Source organism: Leopardus geoffroyi, chromosome C1 (assembly GCF_018350155.1).
Source record: "Leopardus geoffroyi isolate Oge1 chromosome C1, O.geoffroyi_Oge1_pat1.0, whole genome shotgun sequence".
Classification (NCBI taxonomy): Eukaryota; Metazoa; Chordata; class Mammalia; order Carnivora; family Felidae; genus Leopardus; species Leopardus geoffroyi.
The window spans coordinates 153,143,304-153,163,665 of NC_059328.1; the positions used below are offsets into that span (position 1 = coordinate 153,143,304).

Sequence of the window (20,362 nt, forward strand, 5' to 3'; positions counted from 1 at the left end):
TTGGGTCACATCAGTATTCCCCTCAAAAATGTTGCTAAATCTTCTGAATAATGCAAATGAAAACCTCTCTTTAAAGAAGAATTTCGCACCTAAACTCTTGGCGTAGGATACCATGATCCAGGCAGGGGATTAGACCCACATCTTTTGTAAATTGGGCCTAAAATTGACTCCAGATTTGCAACTCATGAACAGAAAGTCAGTTTTAATATAGATATGCTTTAAAGAGTAAAAATGGCTATTATTCTTAACAAGTTACATATTGGGTATTACTCTTCCAAATGACTCATAAAATATCTTTTTAAGTACTTAAAGTCATGAATATGTTCTACTCTTTTACCTTTGCTTGAATGCAGTTTTTCATTTCCAGGAAAGGATACATTTTCTAACTAACCCCGTTAACCTAATTACTCATAAAGAAATACCAAAAGTGTCCCTGACATCGATACCGTCACAAAGAGATGTATCTATGCACATGCTCAAGAGCATATTCCATTTAGATAATCAAAACTGTAATTTTTATCTAAAAGATTCCTTTCGATCCATATAATTCCTAGCAGTAAAATTTATCAAAAGCACTTAAAGTTTGCAAACACTAAAACTGCCCTGTCCATACCTTTATTTCTTCATTCATATACTTAAACTCAAAAATAGTAACTCTTAGGCTTACACGAATAAGAGTACTCTGTTTATTTAATGGTCTTTGTTTGATCTTAAATGGGGTTTGTAATGAAAATGCCTTCAATCTGAAGGGAACCTTTTATCCTATTCAGAATAATTATCTTGTAAGATTAAAATCAGTGAATCATACCTAATTAAGATTTATAATTTAGCATCACTCAGGTATATGATCTAAGAGAAAGAGTTTACAATCTTAACTTCAATTTGAAACAGAAAGGGGAGAGAAGTGAATAAAAGGGAAATAAAACAGTTACTTGGGGCATAACAATGCACTATATTGCCACGCATTTACCCAGATTCCTGGTTTAATCCTTTTTTAAGGCCAGACATTTATTGCGAAAATATAATATAGTAAAGGATAGGAGTAAGGCGGGAAAAGACAGGTTCCGATTTAAATCACACTACAGATTTTGCGGGTAGGTTACAGAACACAGCACAACATGCATCCTGGCTAACCAACTATCAAAATATGACAAGTTTATAATGCCTTTAATGCAAAAAGAAATTCTAAACTGCATGGTGAATTTATAATTAAATGGGACACTGTTCTAATAGTTATTTTCAAGCCTCCTTTCATTGAAGTACATATCTGCCGAGAGAGCAATGGCTTGCAATTACACAGGACAAAGATTTTTCTTCTTAGAGGGTCTTATATGTAGTACTTCTCTCCACAAAGTCTAACAAAGCATCCAAAATAAGTTCCATTTTTTTTCTTCCTCAGAAATGTCTTTAAAGCCCCCCACCTGCCCCCCACTCTTGGATTACAAAAAAAAAAAAAAAAAAAAAAAAAAGAATAGTTACTTTTCCGAGGTCTTTGATATTTCCTTTCCTGGCAGAGTCATCTGATGTGAGAAATACCTTTTGAAAATAAATGGTGGAGCTTGAAGTGCACTCAGATCCATTACTTGCTGGACATTCCATCGGATCTCAGTTTTGATTTGAAAAAAAAAAAAGCCGCTTGACTTCACAATTTAGTTTTAGGTATCTCAATATGGAGCTTGATCTCATTGAGAAGCATCTTGGGAAGTGACAATGTAAACGTCCTGTCCACCCCTCCACACAGAGGGCTCAAATCAAAGGAGAAAGCGGTCCTACCTAGTGACTCTATTATTCAAGGAAAAGGGGGTAATTTCATTCCGGGGTCAGAAACCAAGTTCACAATTCGAATATAACACACCACAAGGTTGATGCTACTGCATGGAAGTTACTTTGCATCTTTAACACAGCTGTCACCACGTGTTTATATAGCTACGATGCTACTTCCTAATGTCGAAATATCAATGCTGCTACTGTTATAACAAGGTAATTATTTTTGCATATGGCCCCTTTTGTCTGAATGGCACTCACTGAGCTGTGCTTTTATTTCTCACTGGTCAGGATTTTCGGTATGTTTAGATAATTTAGGATTCGACGCTAGAAATACTGATTTTACTTGTGCTTGAAACCTAGGTGGGTTAGTGGTGGGACTTGACAACAGAGAAACTCCCAGGCTCTTGCTACAAATCTTCCTACCAAAATCTTCCCACCCAACCATTCTGAGCCTGGGAATAGAAATTAAGTACGCACCTATACGCAAACAATGCCAAAACACAGGGCTCCTTTTAAGAATATTTGCACAAAACGTTATGGGATAGATATAGGGAGCACGTATCAGGCAAGGGGCAACATGAGATAAAGGCAACTATTTCTGTCACCAACTCAGATATAGAAAGAGCAGAAGATACCCAATGGTCCATTTACCACTGATTCTCTTACTAAGTAATCATCAGTGCTTCTTTAGGTAGAGGCATATGGAATAATTGTGGGATAATCAGTGTCTAAGTAGCAAACCCAGTGACTTCCAGAAAGCAGGCCCTCAATGAAAGTTCGTGGGCTGTAAAGGCAGGGCTGGCTTCATTGCCCTGCAAACCTGTGTAGGCTCACGGGGTCCCACACAGAAGGGCCCCACACTTGGTATAATACTCTGCTGTTTCTGTCTCACATGTTTAACAGGTTTTGAACAAGGCCCCCCACGTGGTATTTTTGTACCAAGCCCCAGAAATTATGTAGCCAGCCCTAGGTGAAGGTGACAATGCATGTTGATGGTAAAGATACATCAAAAGAATAGCAAAAAGTTTACAATTACATCTGGAAACCCATGGCTTCACATTACACTACTTTTAAGTTTGTATTTTGAATGTTACTGTTTCCACGAATGATACCTCCTTATGAGCCAAAGCATGAAAGTGGAGGTCATTTATTCTCAGATGAGTTTATGGTCATATGAATATGGCACTTAATCAATTGTCAGTGGCTTAAAAAGCATCCAATTGACATACGGCAAACATTACTTGGATCTGGGGAGAAAGAGAGAGATTTTTTTTCTTTTCTTTTTTTTGGCGGGTGAAGAAAATGGAGTTTCTGTTCTCTTGTCAGCAATATATCAGCCAGTGCCATGGAGTAAATCCATACATTACCAGCAGAAGTCAAAGCTCGTAAGAAAGGAACTAAGTAAAGGTGTTTTCGATATGAAGAAAACATTTTCTAGGTATTTCACATTCTGCATTCTGCACTAAGAAAATATTCTTTGTAAGCTATATACCATCACTAATAACGTTTAATACCCCAAGCTACTCTTGACTGAAAATGAGAACAAAATTCCAATAAGCAGCAAATTTCCCAATATCATACAAAAATACTTTCTAACAAAGATTTCTCAACCTAAAAATACAAATACGTAAGCTGGGTTGCAGGGTGAAAACACTTTAACCTTGGGCCTCCATAGAATAAACCATGCGTGCATACTACTTTCAACACGTATCAGTTTCGAAAATGATAGGAAGAGTTAACACTACAAATGCTTCGTGAAAGTCACAGTGGCCCCAATATAAGCAAACATACCCATTTGTACACATATTTAACATAAATACATCTTAACTGAAATTCTCCTTTGAATGTACTGCTTCCAATATACCCTGAAACAACAGCCTACCATATGCAATGTTAAGCAAAGTGTCAATATTCAAGTAAGAAGACAACAAACAGATTTGTTGCATAAAATATGTAAATATTATTAACAGAAAGTGCCATACGATAGCTCATGTTTGGATGGTTTCTGATCACCTAGCTTTTCTGCTGCCTCAGTCTCTTAGCCAAGACCCTCATCAACAGGTATGGTACGCATGTGCTGTGCTGAGACAGGGCTCCGGAGCAGGCATCTGTGGTGCTGCCCTAAGGAGACAGCAGACCCACCTGCTTTGATTTGCCTCAAACTTAGCAGGACAATTTATTTTTACCATATTCTTGCCTACTTCTTTTTTCCGCTATCTGCATTTCTTGCAGCAAGCATCTTTCAAGTAAAATTGCCATTTGAACGATAACGTCAAAAATACCAAAAGATCAGTAATCAGCAATCACGTCAAAGCAGCGATGCTTGAAATTTCTACCATAAGTAAAAAAGCTAATGATAAAAATTCAAGGTGAGGAAAAAAAAGGAGGAAAATTATAAAATCTAACCATGAAAAGCACTTGCCAAAGAAGCATTTATTTTGTTTTTCAAAAAAAAAAAAGTTTCATTTTTCATAGGGATAAAAATTTAGCTATAGTGTGTGTGACAGAGAGAAAAAGAGAAAGACAGAAAGAGAAAGAGACACAGAGAGAGAGCTAATTGAAGACAGAATAATTTTTGGACTTGCAGTCTTCCAAGTAGTACCCCTAAATAATTTCTAAGTTGAACTGATTTTAATGGAACATTAGCCCTGAAATACCCCCAAAGAAACAGACGATTAAATTAAGGTTTTTTGAACTGAAGGAAAAAAAAATTGCCTTGCTTCCTATGCCATTTGTTTATTCTGGCTTATCAATGACTCAAGATAAAAAAGCAGATATGCTGATTAATCAAGTCTTATCGATCAGTAACATAAGTCAATATTTCATACAAATGTCTATAGAACACTTTCTCCCAATCAAAAATTTATAAATCAATTTAAATTCCTGATAATTACATTTATTTGCTCTACAACAATAAATGTGGTACTTTATAAAAGTAGTATAAGATATTTGTACTCGAGAACATATTGATCAAAGGCAAAACAGCAAACATTTCTATTAACCAAGGTTCTGAGAACAAACTGTAAAATACAAAACATAAAAGCCTGCAATTGTTTCAAATATACCTAGCAATTCTGCTGATTTCAGACCATTAAAACTGATTACTTAATTAGGCAATCATTCAAGGCATCTAAACACTCACAGACAAAAATAGGGAGTCATTAGCATAGCCGTCTTCACCTTGAGATGAAAATTCCAAAAAATGTTGCAGGCCCCGTAAACTTTCAGGATCTGTCCCCATGCATAAACTGAACAAAATACTAAAATCCAAAAGCTAACCACCAAATCTCAGGGAAAAAAAGAATTTGCCTATAATGATAACACTTACATGTCTTTTCAGGTGGCAAATACTTTAAACTGTCTTAGAAATGTCAAGTTATAATACAGATAGTCTCTACCAAATCCTGGAGGCACTACTTTCCCCCCCCCCCCTCTGGTCATACTCTTATACTATCTATAAGGAATTAATAAAATATCTGCTCTCTTGTATGTATATCAGAAGTAACTGCCTACAAAAAGGTTTTCAAATTTCCTGCCTGACATGAATAAAAACAACAAAGAGTTTTTCTATTTATAGGGGGAAAAAAAACCAAAAACCAGTTACTGGACCCTCAGTCACTGGAGTCTTCAACCAAAGGAAAAAAAAAAAAAAAAATTCTCTGTTTTCACTCAGAAGGTACCAGAGATGATTTTAAGAATATCACTGATTCTGTACAGTCAGGAGAAAGAAAAATATTCTGTTTTCAAAAAAAGAAAAAAAAAATGGTTCCTGAAACAATTCCAAAGAGACTCTATAAACTATCTTTTTAGGAGAAGAGAAAAAGCAAGTCAACTCACAAACACAGCTTCCAAACAGAAGTCTTACCCTCTTCCAGGAAAACAACAATGAGACTTTATTACCCTGCTATGATTCTTTCATTTCGGGCATGATTAATTAGCAAGTATTACACTTCCCCAAACTCCCACCACACTCTTCGAGGTCTCTCAGCCTAGTTGTTGATAGATCCAAATGAAAAACCAAGTGGCCCACAGCAGTGTAAGACAAGTATCCAAAAACTATTTCAAGGAAGGAAAACTTCTCTCCTATCTTTGCCTCCCACAATGAAGCAGGCTGCATTTAACTGCTTTCACACACACAAAAAATAATAATAATAAAATAATAATAATAATAATAATAATAAAATAAAAAAATAAATAAAAATTTAATTGGTCATTTTCTTAACAGTACCTTTCAAAATCTGAATAATGCATGCAACATATTCAGTACTCAAGAATACATGGCCTGGTTGATGTGTTACCTACCTCTATTTTTAGGCTGAAATTCCAAAAGACTTGAGTGAGTCCATGCAGTTTACACTGATAACCACCAACATGCACAACTAATAAACAATAAAGATGATGTGAGCAAGCACGTTTTGGGAAATGGTTTTTATAGAAAAAAAAAATCTTTCTTTCCCAAAGAAAAGCGGATATGTCACCCATATAATGATGATAGGAAACAGCAATAAAGGACGAAAAGAGAAGATGAAAGGAAGAGGGCAAGTCTAAAATTTGAATGAATGACAACTCCGATTCTCTGCATATTGTTGCAAAACCCCCTCTCTGAATAATTTTCCCTTTAAAACAATCTGTTTTCAAATCGTCCCTGTGGACCAAGAAGCCAGCTATAAACATGTAACAACTATCAGTTTATGAAGGCTAGGCTTTCCCCTTCAACCTTTCAACTCTCATGTCCAAAAAAACTTCACACATAGTACAGTACTAACAAACAGATCTTGTTGGTTCCAGGAATCTTTTTTTTTTTTTTTTAATCTATTCTGGTCATAATATCCTTGCTTTTTTTGCAGTTGTATTAAATTTAGGATCAAAAACATCAAAGCAGCTTCCACCTCGGACCTAACTTTTAGAGAATCAACGTGACAAGGCAGTCCCTGATAGATGTTTCTCTTGATAAACGACTTGTTCAAAAGAGACATTGTAGCTTTCATTTCCTGACCACAACACACTTTTAATTTGCAACAGCAGAGCTGGCAAAGTGTGAGCACTTGCCCCTTCCCAGCCTTTTAGGTTTGGAGCTCTGGTTCCTTTAGGCCACACACTGGAGACCAACAAAATCCAAAAATAATCAGAGTAACAGAATTACAAAATAGGAACCACTAATGCACTTTATACATATACACAAGGATCTACTTTATAGGCAGACACAGATAGAGAGATATAAACTTTTCCTCCTCAGAATTCTGGTATGTGATAAGGCTCCTGCACGACCATCATTTGCACAGCGAGCATTTAAACGCAGAGAAATAAATGATGTGACTATTATTTAATAGTAAGCAGGGACAGGGGAGGGGGGCAATTTACACACTTAAATCTGCTGTTAAATGTCGTGAATTACATGATTGCCTACCCCAACGTGTTTTTTACATATTACTGCAATGATTATTATTACTACTACCCAGAAATCACCTTTAAGTATCAATACGGTGAACAGTCAAACCATCCAATTTCTGCTTTCAGCACATTGTCCGAGCTCCGATTTAAAATTTATAAATGTAATATCCTCCTCATCACAGGCAGCAGCCCAATCTGCTCTGAATATATATTACAGCTTTAACATCACAGAGGGAAATCGCCCATCTGGCAATCCCATTCGCTCCAACAGCTCCGGGGGAAAAAAAGCTGTGCTCTCTCCTCCTTAAAACATTTCTCAGGGCAAATTATGTGCATCTAAAATAAACAGTCTTCTTATTGATCGCTTCAAAGTCAACAAGTTCCAAATGCAAAATTCAAATCCTTTCTATAGTGTGAGAGCAATGTGTGTTTAGCTCAATAGTCACCAGAGTCCAACCAGAAGTGCATGTCGCGCAACGGTCTTGCAGTGCCTTTCCTTGCATTCACATTTGTGTTATGAGAGAGCAGTAACCACGGCCACATTATAGACCCCTGGCAGCTTAGCCCCACTGCTATTTCTTTCTTTCATATTCTCCCTTTCCTTCTCTGTCTTTGCAGGGTGAATGCATGGTGGTGGGATAAATGTAACCAAAAAAAAAAAAAAAAAAAAAAAAAGAAAGAAAGAAAAAAGAAAAAAGAAAAAAAAAAGAAAAGAAAACACACACACACACACACACACACACAAACAACAACAAAAACCAACCCAGTGTAAAGTGGACATATCCTGTGGCTATGCAAAATACTTTTAACATCTTTCTGCTGTTGTTGTTCTCTATTCGTCTTAATTGAATATCACAAAGTGTACCCACAGCACAGTCACAAGAGCTATTGAAAACCCCCTCTCACTCCATTTATCTGACCTTTCTTTCTTTTTTTGTCTTTTCTTTCTTTCTTTCTTTCTTTCTTTCTTTCTTTTTTTTTTGTGAAGAAAGAGGAAAGAGCGATTTCAAACAAAGTCAATTTCAGTGCTTGATTATTTAATTCTGTCACAGGTTAAAAGTAAAAAGCGCTGACAGGCAGACAAGTGAATGGCAAGGAAAAAGAAACTAATACTGTTTCAGGCATTAAGGACTTAAAGCAATCAAAAAATACATACTTTTTATTTTTATGTAAAAGATACCCCTTCACTCACTCACCCAAAAAAACCACACTCAGAAGAACTGATTACTCCACAAAGTGTAATCATCCAGAGAGCAGATAGTCAAATTGCATTAATAGGTTGAGAAAAAAATTTTCATCCAGCTCTGTGTGTGTGTGTGTGTGTGTGTGTGTGTGTATATATATATATATATATATATATATATATATATATACACACACATACATACTTTCATTAGTAAGCAGTCTTTCCCTACACTCCAGCCCTCTCCCCTCTCCACCCAGCCTCCTCCCCAAAAAAACCCACACTGAGTTTAACTAATTTACATACCATTTGACTTCAGCGGTTATATAGTGTATTACTAGTAACACGTAACTTTGAGATTACTGCTAAAACCGATAAAAGTGGACTCCAGTAATCTATTAATCAAAACTGATATATAAACAAGTGATAGCAAAAGCAAACAAGCATTTTGACAGATTAAAATATGCATATATATATATATTATATATTAGAGGAATTATACATGATAAGCATCTGCTTCCCAAGGAGCGTCTTCAACGGTTTTTATCATGCTATTTAATTTGTCTTTCCTATTTAGATGCAAAGGAAGTAAATTCCAAAACTGACGTACCATAAACACTGGTGCTACTGATCATTTCTTGCTGGCAGCACAAAAAGCTGAATTGGATTTCTCACAAGCAGGAATTCCAAAGGTTGCTTTTCATTAAAGCCACTTTTCCTCTCAGCTATCAAATGTCACTGCCTTGAAACGTGGGCCCTTTCGTCAGGTATTCATTTAACCTACATGCATATAATTAAGGGGGAAAGCAACATCAACAAAAAGGGGATCTCAGATCACAGGAGAAGAAAGAAAGGAAAAAAAGCACATGACCAGGAATGCAAGTCCATGTCAATTTCACTCACTCCCATTGAAACTAACAAGAGCTCCGGGGAGGACGGTAATAGGATCAGTGGATTGTATATACCATTAAATTATACATCTTTCTCTCCCGTTCCTTGCCAACAATACGCCCACCACGCTGTACCCCCTCCAAGATGATGTGCTTACATTTTTCTGCAACCGATCTTCTGACATTCTCACGTTCCCCCAGCCACGAGACTGTAATTTAACCTCAACTTTTTGTGTGAGCAAGATTCTTATTTACACTTCTTATTTACTTAGAAGTTAGTTCCCGAAGAAAGTCTAGCCCCACCCTATGGCTCCGCTTTCTTATTTTTTTTTTTTTATTTTTGAAGTAAAAAGATAGTAATAAGTAAGCCCAATATAGCGGAAAACGAGATTCTTGCTATCGCGAACTCTTAATCCAATACTATTGTTACAATGATTAAGCAGCAAAAATATGCATTATAATGTTTCAGGGCTACTTTGTACAGAGAAATTAGACAGCAGGTTGGCGTACAGAATAGAAGCGAGTGCAAATCAAATTTAATGCTTACGGCACAACTCGGAGATCTCTTTTTATTAGGGGTCTTGCATGTATTTATATTCTTAAAAAATAAAACAAACAAAAACAAAAACAAAATTTAAGCCGATGGTGGAAAACTACGAAGCTCCTCTTACCTGAACGCGCGGAGCAAAAACCCGATAGGTTAGCGTAGCATCGATCCGATGTGTTTGCTGATGAATGGAGGCTAGGGTTAAGTGAAGGTGCCTATGATTTGAAATCATTCCAAGTTTTTGAAGGGAAGACGGACTGCAGCCTCTGCCATGTTGGAATTTCAAACCCAAAACAGCTGCTTGGAAGGAGCCAGCATGCCAGAGGCTGGGCGCAGGCGCAGAGCGCCGCCGAGCCAAATTCAAATCACTTTCACACTAAGAGCCAAAGATCAGTTTTCAAAGGAGAGAGGGAGAAAGAGACGGAGGCTGCCGAGAGGGAGAGAAGACGGGAGGCAGTGGCGAGAGGCGGGCAGTGGAGAGAGACGGGCAGCGGGAGGACCGGGAGGGAGAGGGAGAGGCGCACGGAGCCCGCGGAGCTGGAGGGGGAGAAAGGGAGGCGGGAGGCGAGCGGGCGAGCGAGCGAGAGACGCGCCAGAGATTCATGGGCAGGGAGGGCTCAATGGCCGCGCCGCGCTGGCCGGCCAGCCGCTCGGGTCATGTTACACGGCCGGGGCCGCGGCGGCAGCCCAGCCTCGCCGACGCGCTCACGCGGCCCGGAGGGGGCCCCGAGGTCATGATTACGCGCGCGGGGACCCGGAGCTCTCCCTGCCCGCAGACCCGGGCGGCCCAAGCTGGGGAAAGGGGAGCGGTGCCCGGGGGTGGGGGTGGGGGTGGGGTGGCAGGCGGGGGCGGGGGGAAGGGGCCTTTCTTTCCCACGCGTGACCGGCCGGCCCTTGCGCGCCCCAGCCAGCCTGGGAGGGCCCGGGACCCGGCTGCGCGGCTCTGGCGCCCGCGGGCCCCTCCCTGCCCGCTCCCGGCCCTCCCGACAGCTGCGGCGGGTCCACCCTTCCCCACCCGGCCACGACTCCGCGCGCAGGACAAGATCTGGCCCGGGGAGCCGGGACCTCACCCGCACTCTCCCCTGGGCCGCCAACACCAGCCAGAAAATGACTTCATCTGCCAAGAAGAGGCAACTTCGGGGGGGAAATCCGAATTAAGCCAGTTCCCCTCCCCCGCCTCCTTGTGAATAAATAAAATCCTAAGTGTCTAGGTGTGCGGTCCACTCTGGCGCTCCCTGGCTCCCCTCCCTACCTCCCCCAGGCGGCTCGGGCAGGGGAAGGCAGCGCCTGGGGGCCCCCGGTGCGGGCGGCTGGTGCGCCAGCATAGACGTTAGCCTCCTGCTTTCCCAACCCCCTTCTAGGGAGCAAGCTGGGGACCCAGGAGTGGGAAGAGAGTAGGGGCTTTGTGGTGCTGGGAGCTGAGGAAGAATGAAATGTGCAGTTGAGTGTGTTGCTCGCATCCCAGGGAGCAATGCAGTGCTGATTGTCTGTTGCTGAGATAGCCTTTTGTTCGGAACATAAGGTTTAAGAAACACACACACGTTTTCTGGGGTCTCTTGTTAGATGTAAATGTGCTGCATCCAGACGCTTACTATGCAGTGTAAGCTCAGTTGGTTTACTAATCACCCCGCCCCACCCCCAAACAACCAGGATCATTTGAATGGGAACCTCATTCAGACTTCTAGGCTGCGAGTATTGCCTTCAACCTATTTCATTCTAGACTAGCCAACCATCCAACTGAGATAATAAAGCAAACAATAACATTTGATCATGATGTCTATGAGATAATGTGCCCGGCAAAGTTCTTTAGGAATTGTAATGAGAAAGTGAGTGAGTGAGGTAATAATTTCTCTTCGTTTTCATTAAATATGACTTTAATAGATAAATGGTAAGTTTATACTTTGGCCTGGTGGACATCCAGTCCGCTCCATTTCAAGTAAGCTAAGAATGAAAGAGGCAAATTACATATTCGACCAGGAACCCATGAGGCTGAAAATGTTACCTTTGAAGGCAGGTTGGAAACGAAAACATACTTGTTTAGGACTGACCCTCCTCATAACCGGTGTTCACATTTCCCCCTGCTTCTCTGCTACAGATTTAATAGACTAAGTAGCAGCTCTCCAGATGATGAAATGCAGCCTTTAAAAGATACCACACTTATACTTTGAAATTAATTTCATTCTCCTTTTGTGATTTTCTTACCTGTGAATGGAGAGCCATTGAATGGATGCATTTAGCTAACACAATGAGAAAGAAAAATTATTTTAGTTAAATCTAGGCAGATGACAGAATCTAAAAGACAAAAAGAAGTGATTCAAGATCTTACCAAATATTTCTAAAGAATGAGATTTCAATTTGGAATGGGTTTGACCTTTCTGTGCATTTTTTTTAAACCGGGTTTCAAAATAAAACAGAAGAACTTTATTCTGATGTAACAGAGAACACTGAAGCCCCTTTAGTTATATTTTACAAGATAGCTTTGAAAACGATAGTAGGAAAAGTTGCCCATTGGATTTCACCACAAAGAAATAAGTGTAGAAAAATAGCTATGGGTCACTGTTGGATTGAGTACAGATGAATTAAAAAATAACAACTGTGAAGAACTTAAAATTCCAGTTATTGCCCATTTGGAGAATGACGAGAAGTCTGCTGGACACAGAGCAGATGCTCTGTGCAATTCAAGCAAAACTGCTCAGTCCTTATTTGTAAAAAAAAAGAAAAAAAGAAAAAAAGAAAAAAAGAAAAAGTTCCAAGCTCATCAGCCTTTAACACTAAATTCCTTGTCCTGGATTTACAGTCCCTTATGTAAACTGAAATACCAAATAAAGAATATATGCTGCAATATCCACTAAGTAAAAAAAAAAAAAAAAAAAAAAAAATCATGATCAAGTTAAAGCAATTCATTTTCAATATCTGAAAAACAGAATAAGCCCTGCTTTTAAAAAGGGGCAAGAGAAAGTGTGGTTGGCAGTTTATTCATCGATAAGTACTACTTTTTTCAATGCCTTTGTATATTCATTTGAAATACAGATTATAAAATTCATCATTCAACATACAAATGAATATAATTAACTTTGGAAGCAAAGAAAAGGAAACTATTCAAAAGAGCAGTGCATGTATTTACACAGCATTTCATAATTGTCCAAAAGTACATATACTCTGGGGAAAAATATTTATGTAATAGAATATACATTATGGGATTTGCATGACTAATAAGATTCACAATGGAGTTTGTCACCGTACTATTTCTAGCTTTTTTTTTTTAAGATATGGATAAAGCTTTTCTCCAGTTACTTTTTTTTTTTTTGCAAAGGAAGATGAAACTTGACTTTGTTTTTCAAAACGATGCATTCTTTGTAAACCTAGCACAATGTTTATGGGTTTTGTTGTTGGAAAATGATCTTTAATGACGTGGTATGATGAACATTTTAATGGTCACCATATTTATCCACATTTATTTTTAAAATTTTTCCTCAAAAGAAATGTTTCTGGTTGTAACTGATATCCATCTCTACAATGTACTTTATGAAGCTTTTCTTGTGACAACATGAGAAATAAGAAATTGAGTGTCTGAAGAAAGTGGATTGGCTAGTCAAGAAAATCGTTAACTCAGTGAAAAGCCTTTGGGACCAACTTTTTTTTTCCCACTGCATTAAGCCCATTGCTTATTTCTTTTTTCATTTTAATTTCTTTTTAATGTAGAGAGAACACATATAGTGAATTTCTAATAGACAGTGTATACTGACTTGAGCTTTTTAAGTAAGCCAAAGAAAAATAAGCATCACTATTTTTTTCCCTTCAAAAGTGTGTGTGTGTGTGTGTGTGTGTGTGTGTGTGCGCGCGCGCGCATGTGCGTGTTCCTCTTAAGCTAATTCAGGGAGGAAAGATTCTTCTACTTTTCCATTCTTATTCTCAATACACAATAAGCAACAACAATCACAGTGGAGGGTAAGAAAATAAGCAAGGTGATATTGAATACAATTCTGCAGATGACCATACTCTGGCGTGCCTGGACTGAGGATCATTTGACCCAGGTTAGTTGCAGAGATGTGTACCTATGTGACAGAAGAAAAAAAGAGAAGGAAAATATGAGGGTAGACAGAGCATAGCAAAGATAAGAAGATGAGGGTGACAAGATGTTTTAAAGACAAAAACAAGTTTGGGTGGCTATAATGTTGAGTTTTTCATGAAATGCTAAACACAATTCAATTTAATTTATACATTCTGCTTGTTAGCTTCAAATTCAATTATTAACTATTTTAACAAAACATTAAACAACTAATATCTTCTTCCAAACGATCCTGTTTCCAAAACATTCCATGACTTACTAGCTGTTTATCAGACCTGCACATTGTTTTTCCTATCGCTCACAAAATCTAAAGTAGATCTTATCATAATGCAAATTACTGCTATAATAAATTTTTATGCTTGCATAAAATTGCAGTTTATTTAAGGATCTTCATTTGTGCTTCAGTTCGACTAAGAATACTAAAACATCCTTATGGCCCTTCCTACCCCCCAAAAAACTAGTGACGACCTTGACCTCATTTTATTAAAATTACTCAATTTATTAGATTTACACTTGAATACAGGTAGAGTGGCCCATATATCTCCTTGGTGGCCTAACCCTGCAAGAATAGAGACAACAGGAAAATCCTGTGAGGGATTCACATGAGATGTTTTCTTGGTTATACAAAAGTGTTTTCTTCTAATCACTTGAGGATTACACATTTTCATTCACTATTTTTTAGTGTTTATTTATTTTTGAGAGAGACATAGATAGAATCAAGCAGGGGAGGGGCAGAGAGAAGGAGACACACAATCCAAAGCAGGGTCCAGGCTCCGAGCTGTCAGCAAAGAGCCCGGCAGTGACGCAGGGCTCAAACCCACACACGAACCGTGACATCACGACCTGAGTCAAAGTTAGACGCTTAAGCGAGCCACCCAGGCACCCCATCATTCACTCTTAGAATGGTGGTAGTGATCATTATTTGTTGCACCCTCTGCCTGATTCTGTATGATTCTCAAGTTCATTTAGAAAGTGCATATAGGGGGCGCCTGGGTGGCTCAGTCGGTTATGCATCCAACTCTTGGTTGCAGCTCAGGTCATGATCTCAAGGGTTCATGTTCTCTGCACTGACAGTGCGCAGCCTGCTTGGGATTCTTTCTCTCTTCCACTCTCTCTGCCTCTCTCTCTCTCTCTCTCTCTCTCTCTCAAAATAAATAAAAACAGAAAGTACATATAGTTCTGAACACGTACTGTGGTTAAAAGTATTGTACTAAAAATTGCAGAAAATTTAAAGAAAACTGACATTAACGTTTCATGGATAAAGTCAGATAAATATAGTTCGAAGTGAATAAGTGACTCATAAAGGGGTCTGTCTAGAAGATACGGGTTCTCTGATGAGGGAGAGGACCACTTTCCTGGCCTCTGTAGTCTCAGTCTTCAAGCTTCAGTACAACAAACTGCTTGTAGTCTGCACTCTGCGTTTGTCATGTTGTCTGTTCCCTCTGTGCCTTGCTTTCCATTGTTCTCTCCCGTTTCCCTCCTCTTCTGTGGGGAACTTACCTCTCCTCTAAGAAGGCTTCCTAACCTTTGAGAGAGGGGCAGGGGCTAGGGGCGTCACTTCAGCAGCTTTTCCCTGGGTCCTCCTCAGACTCCATCTCTCTCTCTGTCTCTCTCTCTCTCTCTCTCTCTCCCTTAAGGTCTTATTTAAAGTATCTTTCTGTTTGACCTCTCTGTTAGATTGTAAAGCTCCCTGAAGGCAGGCAGTCATTGTAACTTCCAGCTTTGGTTTTGTTTCTTTGTGTCCCTGCCCCCACCACGGGTGCTTGAAATGGTGACAATCCTGAATAAATGTTTATTGAAGAAACTAATGAGTTGAGGGGTAGAGGAAGTAGGTATGCCCAAAGGCGGTGATGAAAGAAATCATGAGAGCCTTTGCAAAAGAAAACAGCATTTAATCTAGTTGGGTGGAACCTTTGCTCTACACAGGCACAGAAGGGGAAATGGGGAAAAAATGAGAATTGGGGAGACATTGTGGAGAAATTCATTCGGTCCCTGGGTGAGAGGTTTGCATTTCAGTAGGTAGGCAACAGGGAGCTCTGGAAGGTTTTTAAGCAAGAGATTTATGTGGTCCGAGACCTGCTTTACGCAGATACAGCTAATAGAACTGGAAACGGGGAGCCCGGCTGGGGAGTGATTGCAATGGTCTATCATTTTCTGGTCCCTCAAACTGTCAATCCTTCTTGTAGGGTTTGGTGATATGCTTCCTTGCCTTTTTTATAGATGGGTTATTTGTATTGATTGCTCAATACAGCACGTTCATTTTGTAATATTACAAAATGTCAGTGTGTTTAAAGGCATTCATTTAATGTCAAAGATATAAAAAGGGACAATACATTGGAATCGAGTGGGGTTTTTTTTTCCCCCTCCGTCTGAACATGGTCTTTCTACAGTCTCTCTTCTCATTATGTGGCCTCCCTCCTCCCCCCACCACTGCCAGTTTACAATTAGTTCCACTCAGGCTGTGCTTTTAGCTTAGCAGGTATTTCATTTTCGAGAGAAGTAATGCCTGAAGATAAGAAAAGTTCCTCCCTGGAGTATGTTTGAGCAAGCAAAATAAGCCAAGTGAATTTGGTTTTTCTATACTGCATAAAAATATAGACGCACGTTTTCTTCATTTAAAGTATATTAAAGTTTCCTAAACAGGATTTTTAATTCATTTAAAACAGCATTAGGTTAGGTGGGCTGTTGGTGCTTTGAATTAATGTGCAAGCTGTTAATCTCCATAGACCTGGATTTAAAATTAGACAAAGCAATAATTAGTTTGGCACCATCATTTCACTACCCAGAGGGTAATAATGTAGGTCATAAAATACTACAGCCTGGCACAAGTTTTTTTGTACAAAACAAGGATCCAGTATTAGGTGGTGTGAAAAAAAAAAAAAAAAAAAAAAAAAAAGATTGTCACCGGGAAGTACAATGGCTCAGCTTTTGATGTATGTCCCCCTATTCCTAAAGAGACCTAAATTCAGAAATTCTTATCAGGTTTTCCTGTTTAAGGTGAGTCTTTCCCTTCTAAGTGCTACAAAGAAATCTTCATAGCTTCTCCTCTCAGTAGCTGGCGGGATTTTTTTTTTTTTTTTTGTAATATTTTTCTGCACAGCATTTGTGTTTGAGTTACAGAATTAAGATTTTTAATTTGCACCGTGTTTTTCTTTTGCCAGAGTTATTTTCCCCACCAGTTTGCCAGTTTGTTAAATTATAAAATTGGCACACTGTAAACATTTTTAAAAATATAAAAGTGTTACACTCAGGGAAGTGCTTACCATACATAACTTGATTTGTTTTCATGGCAAATGACTACTGGCAATATCAATAATTCAAGAACAGAAACAATGAAAATACAGAGGAATTGCATTTGGATACTTCTTCCTGTCAATCATCTTTGCCATATTCCTATTTGAACACACTGAAAATGAGGAAGACATCAGATCTACCCTTAAGTATGAGTAATAGTTTTCTATTTCCTTATACCGTTCACCCCAACTGAGCTTTTAAAGCGCAGGTATCTTGGGTGTCTCTGCGTAGCTTAATATTTCAAGCTATGGAAATAATGTTTTAATATTGCATTGAAAATATATTTCATGCAATATACATGTACAGACTTTCTATTTTACATAAAGCAATATGCAAGCACCTGTGTGTATCTATAGAGAGTATTCAATGTATCAGATGAGTACATTCACAAATCATTTAAGTTGAGCTTTTCAAGTGATGTGAGCTACTGATACAAACTTGCTAATGATAATTATAGAACTGATGCTGATTTAGTCATTTCAAAAAAGCCACGGAGGCATAATTAGTGTCTGAATGGCCTCAATATTGCATTATTAGGAGGCTAGGGTGAAACTTGAAATGAGAACATCAAGGCTGATAACAGAAAAGAAAACATGAAATACATACATAATTCATTCTGAGATATTATAAAGGTTTATAACCAGAAACAATAATTTGCAGAAAGCATCTCATGTACTGGAGCCAACTGCAATCATTTGGTCAACCTGTTAAAGATCAAATAGTATATTCTTAGCTATTCTCAGTGGTGTCTTTGTAATAAAGTAGCAGCAAACAGACACTGTTTGCTTCTGGTCACTTTTAAAGAATGTTCAGTTTATCAGTAGGGACTTTAATCTCAACCTTAATAGAGTACAAAAGCCGCCTTGTTCCTGTGCTTCTCTCCTCAAGGCCACAAGCCATGTGCATTTTTTAAATTCAAAAGAAGAAAAATAAAATTCTTTTCCTGAGAACCCTAAATACTGTGGGTTTTTTTCCCCAGATAGTAATTTTCATCCACCTTTCCTTTTTTCATACTTTTCTTCTCCGTGTGTGTGTGTGTGTGTGTGTGTGTGTGTGTGTGTGAGTTGATACATAAATGCTCCACCATACTTTATAGTCATCACTGGAGTGAAGACATACAGAATATCTATGAAGTATCCCCTGCATTGGACGCCTGCCAGGCCAGCCATTATCAAGTGACCTGGTGTGCTGGTTGACTAGAGCATTCTAACTCAAAAGCCCTCCTTTTTTGGTACTCTTTCCTGTTAGGGGGCAACAGATGTGAAGAATGACTCCCAAAACATGTAAAATGGAGAAATAGTCTGCAATCTTAGTCACTCTTTCTCATTAGCATAGGTACACAGATAATCAGACAAAGCCATCTCCAAATAGAATGCGTCTGCTATCTCAAATGCTTCCTACCGATGTGGTGGCCATTGTTGTTATTATCAGTTTCCAAAATCAGGTTGTACTGCGTAGGAGAAATCTGGGCTGTAGTTGACTAGTTATCATTGATAAGCATAGCTATTATCTTTCATTTTCCAATGAGGTCTGATACCCATGAAACAATCAGATTTGCAACTATCTGGGTGAAGAGAGGGTGAAGAGAACCATAAGCAAGCCAGGATATGAGTTCTGGAAGAGAGGAATGAATGAGCCCTTAGGAGGACATAGGATTGTTATGTGGGTCAAATATGGTTGAGGAGGCTGGACTATCTTCTGGTCAAGTATTGGAGCCAATTAGCTTAATAAACAACAATCAAGTTAATTTATTGACTCTAGTCTTCCGACCCTCCCACGGTAACTGGCAAACACTGAATGTTTACTATGTCATTGGTAAATTCAGTCATTGACTTGCAGTCCAAGCGTGAGACAGCTGGCAATACCAGAAATCTGTTTTTGGGTTTTTATTTTAAATGCTTCCTACTCACTAATGTCAAGAAGTTACAGAGCTTTTCTATCCCACCATTTCCATACTGATGAATGGAGTAGCCAAATTCATGACTTTCAATAAGAATGCTTTGGGCTCCTAACAAAAGAAGGAACAATCCACAGCAGCTTAAGTGCTAATGAATTTATTATCTCCCATTAGAAATTTGTGAGTAGGGCAGTTCTCAGTTTCTGCTCTACTATCTTGAACATTTTGGTGACATTTCCTCCACATTATATGTGCAACGGTTTCAGATATCACTAGAGACAAGACTACATGCCATGGACGAAGAGGAGTGTTGTTTTCCATATCTCCTCATTTCTAAGGAAAACCCTTTCCCAGAAGCCATCAGGGGATTTACTCTGACCATTATTGGGTCACATTTCTGTGTTTAAACCATGATGAGCAGGGGAGTGAGATGCTGGGAGTGGCTGAGATGAATCATAAACCAGTACCTATTCTGAGAAAGTGGTCACCTATTGATAAGCACACAAATACATTTGAAGTCCTCTCATCAAGAAAGAAGGAGCAGAGCTGTGGCCGCAGAGTTTATAAAATGGTTGTATAGGGCCACCATTCTGTGTAATGCCCCAAATCCCATTGTTACCCCAGTTGTTGTGAATGGTGCTCCCCTCACCCCCCCACCACCCCGGGGTTGTTACACGACCGAATGAAAGTGTTTGCACATTACAACCTGTATATGAACAACAAATAGACCCTCTTTTACTTCCTGTACTTTCTAGCCCAGCTGTATGGGTAGGAATCAGTTTCTTACGATCTAATTTATATCCTTATTTTTAGAACCGACTTTTCCTAAGTTTCAAAGGCTCATAGCACAGGTATGAGGCCATCATTTCAGAAGTGATCAGGAGTCTGGGATGTGGGAACTCCTATTCTGAACATTAATTAAAACATTTAAATGCTTTCCAATTTAAGCAGATAATAGAGATGGTGATTGGTCAAATATAATAGTAAAATTAATGAAATATCAACTTTCTTTTTTTTTTTAATTTATTTTTTTTCAACGTTTATTTATTTTTGGGACAGAGAGAGACAGAGCATGAACGGGGGAGGGGCAGAGAGAGAGGGAGACACAGAATCGGAAACAGGCTCCAGACTCTGAGCCATCAGCCCAGAGCCGGACGCGGGGCTCGAACTCCCGGACCGCGAGATCGTGACCTGGCTGAAGTCGGACGCCCAACCGAAATATCAACTTTCTTTAAAAATTTTAACTAATAGAGCACGTGACAGACTCTCAATAAATATTAGTTGAATGATTGAATGAATGGAGTTAAGTCCACTGAGCTGAGAA

The 20,362-nt window shown here is 39.0% G+C and overlaps 1 protein-coding gene across 2 annotated transcripts in view; it reads right to left on the reverse strand.

The window, feature by feature from the left end:
• Nucleotides 1-10,417, reverse strand: part of FIGN (fidgetin, microtubule severing factor) — a 134,683-nt gene extending 124,266 nt beyond the window's left edge. The window contains exons 1-2 of one of the 2 annotated variants that reach the window (XM_045480029.1): nucleotides 9,903-10,417; nucleotides 8,952-9,121 (exon numbers count right to left, since the gene is read on the reverse strand). In XM_045480029.1, the coding sequence (XP_045335985.1) occupies nucleotides 8,952-8,976 (25 nt within the window). In that variant the 5' untranslated portion in view covers nucleotides 8,977-9,121; nucleotides 9,903-10,417. The remainder of the gene's footprint in view (nucleotides 1-8,951; nucleotides 9,122-9,902) is intronic. The other variant, XM_045480030.1, reaches the window with a different exon arrangement.
• Between the last annotated feature and the right edge of the window lie 9,945 nt (nucleotides 10,418-20,362).